At 49.5% G+C, this 10,301-nt stretch overlaps 1 protein-coding gene across 1 annotated transcript; it reads left to right on the forward strand.

Annotated features, from left to right (window-relative positions):
- Positions 1-385: 385 nt before the first annotated feature.
- Positions 386-6,653, forward strand: LOC139558967 (mucin-22-like). Its single transcript, XM_071374558.1, has 6 exons — positions 386-425; positions 1,944-2,209; positions 2,390-3,379; positions 3,770-4,579; positions 4,910-6,470; positions 6,625-6,653. Exons 1-6 carry the CDS (start codon positions 386-388, stop codon positions 6,651-6,653), a joined length of 3,696 nt encoding a protein of 1,231 aa, XP_071230659.1.
- The last annotated feature ends 3,648 nt before the right edge of the window (positions 6,654-10,301 follow it).

Below are 10,301 nucleotides of genomic sequence, written 5' to 3' on the forward strand. Positions count from 1 at the left end.
CTGTGTACATTTGAACAAAATGTATATTTTGTCATGACGATGTAGACAGATGGATGTATTGTCTTATTGGGTGATCTGGAGTGCAGGTAATTGTTATGAAATGTTATAGTTTGTTATCCCCTATACTTAGAGTCAAGATTTACGTAATAATAAGGAATTCCCCACCCACAAATTGGGATAAACAAACATTCTTTCCCATTGTACCCCGTACCCCTGCTGTTGTATTCAGCACGTGAAAAAAAAAAGGATTAATTTGACCCCAAGTTTAAAAGAGACAAATTCCTTAATCGATTTTTTGTTATTCAGAAAACAAAACATGCTGAAAAGCTGTTATGTTGTTCAATGTACATGTAACCAGGTCAAAATTCCCAACCCACTGTTCGAAATGCAGAGCCCTGTGGCTTCAGGCTGTTCGTCATGGGAGAGTGAGAAATATTGGGGACCCGGTGTCTACGTAGGCTACACGTAGCTATGTGTGTGCTAAACATTTAATCACAGGTGAGACTTTTAACGTGTGTAGTATAGTCTGTTTATAACTCCACTCCTTACTTGTAGCATTAGAGTTTGTTTGTGTTGTTGGTCTTGGCTAGCCTAATGTTCTGGTCGGTAGCTAGTTAGCACTCACTCACGTGGCTGCTAGCACCATCATGAATAGGGGCATTCAGGACACTACAGTATTACATTTTTCTAAGTAGTGAGAACGCTAGGGAGAGGCAATGTTGAAAAGTCATCTTTAGACATGTTGTACTTTTCTTAAATGTAGTTTTGTAATTGACTAAAACAAGCAGACAACAAGAAAGTTGTGTTTGAAAAAGGTAAAGTTGACGTCACATTTCATTTCTAGGGTGGATTATCCCTTAATCCTAGTTGAACCATTAGGCCATGTGAACCTGGTCTTCCAGCAATACACCTGGTTGGACTTCAACACTCAAAGAGCCGACAAAGTGTTGAGTCAAGATTTAGTAAGCCCTATCACAAAAAAGGCGGCATTAGGGTAAGTAGGTAGGTCTATTGTTTGTCATTCTCATGGTATTTGATGAATGCTCTGACAGCCACACAGTCCGGTTCCTGGTTCTGTCTAAAAGCAAACGGTCTGTAGTCTAACCAGCCAGGTCACCCGTGATACATGTCAGTACTCAACTTCCATCTATTTTGAGGACGTCAGTAGATTACATGGACATTTGGAGTTGATGCCTAAACTTAACCGCTAACCTTAAACACAAAATGTGACGTTTGGAACAACTTTGAAAATGTGACGTTGGAGAAACATGGATGAACGTCTAATTGTGACGTGAGACTGTGAGAGCTGGTAGAAACAGTGAGCAAACTTACCACTGTGAGAGAGCCAAAGAGTAACTGTCTCTCTCTCCCTGCAGTCCACTAGGCACAAGCTGTCGGTTTATATGTTTTGCATGACTCAGATTTTCTGATTAGTGGCTTGTTTGCATAGATACAGTACAACAAGAAAGCGAATGACGTGAGTGAATAAAACAAATATTTCAAAGCTTAGTTGATCGAGAAGAGAAGAGCCCGGGCTTCTAGTGGTGACATAAGGGCAATGTGTGTGTGTGTGTGTGTGTGTGTGTGTGTGTGTGTGTGTGTGTGTGTGTGTGTGTGTGTGTGTGTGTGTGTGTGTGTGTGTGTGTGTGTGTGTGTGTGTGTGTGTGTGTGTGTGTGTGTGTGTGTGTGTGTGTGTGTGTGTGTGTGTGTGTGTGTGTGGATGACAGGATGGTAGAGGAAGGAGAGGAACCCGTCCAATGTAATTCTGAACTGTGACATTTACATCAGAGCGAAGGTACAGTCACAAACAGTACCCACTTTAAATACCAGGGTTGTCTTCCAAATGATACCCTATTCCCTATATAGTGCACTACTCCCAAAGGTTGTACAGTAAGTAGAGCATAGGGTTCCATTTGGGAAACAGATCATACCCAATCCAACAGGTAGTAAGGAGGAAGAAAGAAAGCAGGCCAGTAACAGTAGCACCTCCTCTCAGCAGGCCAGTAACAGCAGCACATCCTCTCCGCAGGGCAGAAACAGCAGCACCTCCTCTCAGCAGGCCAGTAACAGCAGCACCTCCTCTCAGCAGGCCAGTAACAGTAGCACCTCCTCTCAGCAGGCCAGTAACAGCAGCACATCCTCTCACCAGGCCAGTAACAGCAGCACCTCCTCTCAGCAGGCCAGTAACAACAGCACCTCCTCTCAGCAGGCCAGTAACAGCAGCACCTCCTCTCAGCAGGCCAGTAACAGCAGCACCTCCTCTCAGCAGGCCAGTAACAGCAACACCTCCTCTCAGCAGGCCAGTAACAGTAGCACCTCCTCTCAGCAGGCCAGTAACAGCAGCACCTCCTCTCAGCAGGCCAGTAACAGCAGCACCTCCTCTCAATAGGGCAGTACCAACAGCACCTCCTCTCAGCAGGCCAGTAACAGCAGCACCTCCTCTCAAAAGGGCAGTAACAGTAGCACCTCCTCTCAAAAGGGCAGTAACAGTAGCACCTCCTCTCAGCAGGGCAGTAACAGTAGCACCTCCTCTCAGCAGGGCAGTGACAGTAGCACCTCCTCTCAAAAGGGCAGTAACAGCAGCAGCTCTTCTCAGCAGGGCAGTACAAGCAGCACCTCCTCTCAAAAGGACAGTAACAGCAGCACCTCCTCTCAGCAGGGCAGTACAAGCAGCACCTCCTCTCAAAAGGACAGTAACAGTTGCACTTCCTCTCAGCAGCGCAGTAACAGTAACACTGCCTCTACGCAGGGTAGTAAGAATTGCACCTCCTCCAAGCAGGGCAGTAACAGTAGCACCTCCTCTCAAAAGGGCAGTAACAGTAGCACCTCCTCTCAGCAGGGCAGTAAAAGTAGCACCTCCTCTCAGCAGGGCAGTAACAGTAGCACCTCTTCTATGCAGGAGAGTAACAGTAGCACCTCCTCTCAGCAGGGCAGTAACAGTAGCATCTCCTCTCAGCAGAGTAGTACCAGTAGCACATCCTTTGCACAGGACAGTAACAGCAGCACCTCCTCTACGCAGGGCAGTAACAGCAGCACCTCCTCTCCGCAGGGCAGTAACAGTAGCACCTCCTCTACACAGGGCAGTAACAGTAGCACCTCCTCTACGCAGGGCAGTAACAGTAGCACCTCCTCTCAGCAGGGCAGTAAGAGTAGCACCTCCTCTCAGCAGGCCAGTAACAGCAGCAAATCCTCTCAGCAGGCCAGTAACAGCAGCACATCCTCTCCGCAGGGCAGAAACAGCAGCACCTCCTCTCAGCAGGCCAGTAACAGTAGCACCTCCTCTCAGCAGGCCAGTAACAGCAGCACATCCTCTCACCAGGCCAGTAACAGCAGCACCTCCTCTCAGCAGGCCAGTAACAACAGCACCTCCTCTCAGCAGGCCAGTAACAGCAGCACCTCCTCTCAGCAGGCCAGTAACAGCAGCACCTCCTCTCAGCAGGCCAGTAACAGCAGCACCTCCTCTCAGCAGGCCAGTAACAGTAGCACCTCCTCTCAGCAGGCCAGTAACAGCAGCACCTCCTCTCAGCAGGCCAGTAACAGCAGCACCTCCTCTCAATAGGGCAGTAACAACAGCACCTCCTCTCAGCAGGCCAGTAACAGCAGCACCTCCTCTCAAAAGGGCAGTAACAGTAGCACCTCCTCTCAAAAGGGCAGTAACAGTAGCACCTCCTCTCAGCAGGGCAGTAACAGCAGCAACTCCTTTCAGTAGGGCAGTATCAGCAGCACCTCCTCTCAAAAGGGTAGTAACAGTAGCACCTCCTCTCAGCAGGGCAGTAACAGTAGCACCTCCTCTCAAAAGGGCAGTAACAGCAGCAGCTCTTCTCAGCAGGGCAGTACAAGCAGCACCTCCTCTCAAAAGGACAGTAACAGCAGCACCTCCTCTCAGCAGGGCAGTACAAGCAGCACCTCCTCTCAAAAGGACAGTAACAGTTGCACTTCCTCTCAGCAGCGCAGTAACAGTAACACTGCCTCTACGCAGGGTAGTAAGAATTGCACCTCCTCCAAGCAGGGCAGTAACAGTAGCACCTCCTCTCAAAAGGGCAGTAACAGTAGCACCTCCTCTCAGCAGGGCAGTAAAAGTAGCACCTCCTCTCAGCAGGGCAGTAACAGTAGCACCTCCTCTCAGCAGGGCAGTAACAGTAGCATCTCCTCTCAGCAGAGTAGTACCAGTAGCACATCCTTTGCACAGGACAGTAACAGCAGCACTTCCTCTACGCAGGGCAGTAACAGCAGCACCTCCTCTCCGCAGGGCAGTAACAGTAGCACCTCCTCTACACAGGGCAGTAACAGTAGCACCTCCTCTCAGCAGGGCAGTAAGAGTAGCACCTCCTCTCAGCAGGCCAGTAACAGCAGCACATCCTCTCAGCAGGCCAGTAACAGCAGCACCTCCTCTCAGCAGGGCAGAAACAGCAGCACCTCCTCTCAGCAGGCCAGTAACAGCAGCACCTCCTCTCAGCAGGCCAGTAACAGTAGCACCTCCTCTCAGCAGGCCAGTAACAGCAGCACATCCTCTCACCAGGCCAGTAACAGCAGCACCTCCTCTCAGCAGGCCAGTAACAACAGCACCTCCTCTCAGCAGGCCAGTAACAGCAGCACCTCCTCTCAGCAGGCCAGTAACAGCAGCACCTCCTCTCAGCAGGCCAGTAACAGCAGCACCTCCTCTCAGCAGGCCAGTAACAGTAGCACCTCCTCTCAGCAGGCCAGTAACAGCAGCACCTCCTCTCAGCAGGCCAGTAACAGCAGCACCTCCTCTCAATAGGGCAGTAACAACAGCACCTCCTCTCAGCAGGCCAGTAACAGCAGCACCTCCTCTCAAAAGGGCAGTAACAGTAGCACCTCCTCTCAAAAGGGCAGTAACAGTAGCACCTCCTCTCAGCAGGGCAGTAACAGCAGCAACTCCTTTCAGTAGGGCAGTATCAGCAGCACCTCCTCTCAAAAGGGCAGTAACAGTAGCACCTCCTCTCAGCAGGGCAGTAACAGTAGCACCTCCTCTCAAAAGGGCAGTAACAGCAGCAGCTCTGCTCAGCAGGGCAGTACAAGCAGCACCTCCTCTCAAAAGGACAGTAACAGCAGCACCTCCTCTCAGCAGGGCAGTACAAGCAGCACCTCCTCTCAAAAGGACAGTAACAGTTGCACTTCCTCTCAGCAGCGCAGTAACAGTAACACTGCCTCTACTCAGGGTAGTAAGAATTGCACCTCCTCCAAGCAGGGCAGTAACAGTAGCACCTCCTCTCAGCAGGCCAGTAACAGCAGCACATCCTCTCCGCAGGGCAGAAACAGCAGCACCTCCTCTCAGCAGGGCAGTATCAGCAGCACCTCTTCTCAAAAGGGCAGTAACAGTAGCACCTCCTCTCAGCAGGGCAGTAACAGTAGCCCCTCCTCTACGCAGGGCAGTAACAGCAGCACCTCCTCTCAGCAGGGCAGTATCAGCAGCACCTCTTCTCAAAAGGGCAGTAACAGTAGCACCTCCTCTCAGCAGGGCAGTAACAGTAGCACCTCCTCTCAGCAGGCCAGTAACAGCAGCACATCCTCTCCGCAGGGCAGTAACAGTAGCACCTCCTCTCAGCAGGGCAGTAACAGTAGCCCCTCCTCTACGCAGGGCAGTAACAGCAGCACCTCCTCTACGCAGGGCAGTAACAGCAGCACCTCCTCTCCGCAGGGCAGTAACAGTAGCACCTCCTCTACACAGGGCAGTAACAGTAGCACCTCCTCTACGCAGGGCAGTAACAGTAGCACCTCCTCTCAGCAGGGCAGTAAGAGTAGCAGCTCCTCTCAGCAGGGCAGTAACAGCAGCACCTCCTCTCAGCAGGCCAGTAACAGCAGCACATCCTCTCCGCAGGGCAGAAACAGCAGCACCTCCTCTCAGCAGGCCAGTAAAAGTAGCACCTCCTCTCAGCAGGGCAGTAACAGTAGCACCTCTTCTATGCAGGAGAGTAACAGTAGCACCTCCTCTACACAGGGCAGTAACAGTAGCATCTCCTCTCAGCAGAGTAGTACCAGTAGCACATCCTTTGCACAGGACAGTAACAGCAGCACTTCCTCTACGCAGGGCAGTAACAGCAGCACCTCCTCTCCGCAGGGCAGTAACAGTAGCACCTCCTCTACACAGGGCAGTAACAGTAGCACCTCCTCTACACAGGGCAGTAACAGTAGCACCTCCTCTACGCAGGGCAGTAACAGTAGCCCATCCTCTCAGCAGGGCAGTAACAGTAGCACCTCCTCTCAGCAGGGCAGTAACAGTAGCCCCTCCTCTCAGCAGGGCAGTAACAGTAGCCCCTCCTCTCAGCAGGGCAGCAACAGTAGCACCTCCTCTCAGCAGGGCAGTAACAGTAGCCCCTCCTCTCAGCAGGGCAGTAACAATAGCCCATCTGTCACGACTCCCGCCGAGGGTGGCTCCCCTGCCTGTTTGGGCGGCGCTCGACGGTCGTCGTCACCCGCCTACTTACCACCGATCCCTTTCTCCCTTGTCTGTTGGTTTAGTCTTATTAGTTGCACCTTGCAACTTGTTTATTTTGTGTTTCTTGATTTCTGGTCTATGTAAGCCTGTTAGGCCCGCTGGGGTTTGTGCGGGATTATTTTGTGTTCACTGTCGGTGTTGGATGTTTTTTCTCTCCGGACCTTCAGACTTCTGTAGTGCTTACCTTGGTGCCTAATACCTTCAGACTACTGTAGGGCTTACCTTGGTGCCTAATACCTTCAGACTTCTGTAGTGCTTACCTTGGTGCCTAATACCTTCAGACTACTGTAGGGCTTACCTTGGTGCCTAATACCTTCAGACTACTGTAGGGCTTACCTTGGTGCCTAATACCTTCAGACTACTGTAGGGCTTACCTTGGTGCCTAATACCTTCAGACTACTGTAGGGCTTACCTTGGTGCCTAATACCTTCAGACTACTGTAGGGCTTACCTTGGTGCCTAATACCTTCAGACTACTGTAGGGCTTACCTTGGAGCCTAATACCTTCAGACTACTGTAGGGCTTACCTTGGTGCCTAATACCTTCAGACTACTGTAGGGCTTACCTTGGTGCCTAATACCTTCAGACTACTGTAGGGCTTACCTTGGTGCCTAATACCTTCAGACTACTGTAGGGCTTACCTTGGAGTCTAATACCTTCAGACTACTGTAGGGCTTACCTTGGTGCCTAATACCGTCAGACTACTGTAGGGCTTACCTTGGTGCCTAATACCTTCAGACTACTGTAGGGCTTACCTTGGTGCCTAATACCTTCAGACTACTGTAGGGCTTACCTTGGTGCCTAATACCTTCAGACTAATGTAGGGCTTACCTTGGTGCCCAATACCTTCAGACTACTGTAGGGCTTACCTTGGTGCCTAATACCGTCAGATTACTGTAGGGCTTACCTTGGTGCCTAATACCTTCAGACTACTGTAGGGCTTACCTTGGTGCCTAATACCGTCAGATTACTGTAGGGCTTACCTTGGTGCCTAATACCTTCAGACTACTGTAGGGCTTACCTTGGTGCCTAATACCTTCAGACTACTGTAGGGCTTACCTTGGTGCCTAATACCGTCAGATTACTGTAGGGCTTACCTTGGTGCCTAATACCTTCAGACTACTGTAGGGCTTACCTTGGTGCCTAATACCTTCAGACTACTGTAGGGCTTACCTTGGTGCCTAATACCTTCAGACTAATGTAGGGCTTACCTTGGAGCCTAATACCTTCAGACTACTGTAGGGCTTACCTTGGTGCCTAATACCGTCAGACTACTGTAGGGCTTACCTTGGTGCCTAATACCTTCAGACTACTGTAGGGCTTACCTTGGTGCCTAATACCTTCAGACTACTGTAGGGCTTACCTTGGTGCCTAATACCTTCAGACTAATGTAGGGCTTACCTTGGTGCCCAATACCTTCAGACTACTGTAGGGCTTACCTTGGTGCCTAATACCGTCAGATTACTGTATGGCTTACCTTGGTGCCTAATACCTTCAGACTACTGTAGGGCTTACCTTGGTGCCTAATACCGTCAGATTACTGTAGGGCTTACCTTGGTGCCTAATACCTTCAGACTACTGTAGGGCTTACCTTGGTGCCTAATACCTTCAGACTACTGTAGGGCTTACCTTGGTGCCTAATACCGTCAGATTACTGTAGGGCTTACCTTGGTGCCTAATACCTTCAGACTACTGTAGGGCTTACCTTGGTGCCTAATACCGTCAGATTACTGTAGGGCTTACCTTGGTGCCTAATACCTTCAGACTACTGTAGGGCTTACCTTGGTGCCTAATACCTTCAGTCTAATGTAGGCCACAGGCAAATGCTGATAGTATTCTGTGTAGATCGTAATGGAGACTCCCTGCACGGGGAAGCGTACGGATGTGTCATTGAGTTGGATAATGTTGGAGTTATGAATAGTTCACAATGGAGACTCCCTGCACGGGGGAGCCTACGGATGTGTCATTGAGTTGGATAATGTTGGAGTTATGAATAGTTCACAATGGAGACTCCCTGCACGGGGGAGCCTACGGATGTGTCATTGAGTTGGATAATGTTGGAGTTATGAATAGTTCACAATGGAGACTCCCTGCACGGGGGAGCCTACGGATGTGTCATTGAGTTGGATAATGTTGGAGTTATGAATAGTTCACAATGGAGACTCCCTGCACGGAGCCTACGGATGTGTCATTGAGTTGGATAATGTTGGAGTTATGAATAATGTTCCACTGATGTGAAATGATCACCAATGTACTTTTTTACAAGGAGGATATTACAATAAACATGTAAAAGTGGAGATCCCAGCCAAGATGCTTTGATCCCATTCTCTCTTCCTACGCTTCATTTTCGCCCTTCATTTTAACGTGTGCTTGTAAAGTAGCTAGTAAGCATTGGAAACATTGAAACCGATGACAGATTCATTGGGAATTTAGGAAGACGCTTTTCAAGTAATGCACAATGAAACTGTTACATTTCAGAGAGTGAGTGGAGCGTTGAAAACAACGCTGGATCCAATCTGTTAACGAGGTACAACTGTCAAAATACTCATGGACAATGAGCAGTATGCTCTGTACGCTGCCAGTACACACATAGACGCCAAAACACATCGAGACACACGCTCCCACACATACTCTCACACCTTCTGTCTCACACGCACACACGCACACACACACACACACATACACGCACACATACACATATACACACACACACACATACACACACACACACACACATACACCCACACACGCACACACACACATACACATACACACACACGCACACACACACACACACACACACACACACACACACACACACACACACACACACACACACACACACACACACACACACGCACACACACGCACACACACACACACACACACCAAGCGCATAAATATTAATCAGACATAGAACTGATGACAGAATGAAGAGTGCTTGCGAGGTGACAGGCCTAACGAGTCTGAGCAGTGAGTAACGAAACACCTCTCATTACTTCACCCCCCTTAGGCCCCAGACACCCAGACATGGCAGGTACCAGCAGGATGAGGTGCCCAGCACCAGGCAGGACACCCACTCTGGCCTGGAAACACCACACACACACACACACACAACCTCCCTCTTTGGAGACGGGGAGATCTACCAGCCTGAGTACGGGAAAGACTACTGGTTTTCTTTAGATGTACTTCATGGTAACCTTGTGACACAAATATTTATTAGTTACTTTTATTAGAAACATCTTATATGACCAGGTATAGGTGAATCACAGGAGGCTGCTGAGGGGAGGACGGCTCATAATAATGGACTGAACGGAGCAAATGGAAAAGCATCAAACACATGGAAACCATGTGTTTGATGTATTTGATACCATTCCACTAATTCTGCTCCAGCCATTAACACCAGCCCGTCCTCCCCAATTAAGGTGCCACAAACCTCCTGTGAGGTGAATTTTGTAGAAGAATGTGCTTACAGTATCATACCTGGTAACAGTGGAAACATTAAACTGTGGACTGCAGTGAGCTGCGCAGCATTACAGACACACCTAACACAAGACACTACTATCAGAGCGCTCTGCAATACAGAGCACATGGTGAAGAGAAGAGATGGTCCAATCACAGCCATTCTGTGTACACAGATATCTGAATCACAAGCCCTTGAAAGACCTTCTGAAACTCAAGATGGCATGAACATGTTGATCTCATTGAAGAAACCGCCTGCCACAATGAATTTGTCTATCACCTCACCTCTGCTGAAGTTGCCTGGGACATCTCATAATACAACAACCCCCCCCCATTCTCAAGTTGTTGAATATCGTCAAGATGACGTCTATGTAAGCATGTCT

This window comes from Salvelinus alpinus, chromosome 1 (genome assembly GCF_045679555.1).
Source record: "Salvelinus alpinus chromosome 1, SLU_Salpinus.1, whole genome shotgun sequence".
NCBI classification, from domain to species: Eukaryota; Metazoa; Chordata; class Actinopteri; order Salmoniformes; family Salmonidae; genus Salvelinus; species Salvelinus alpinus.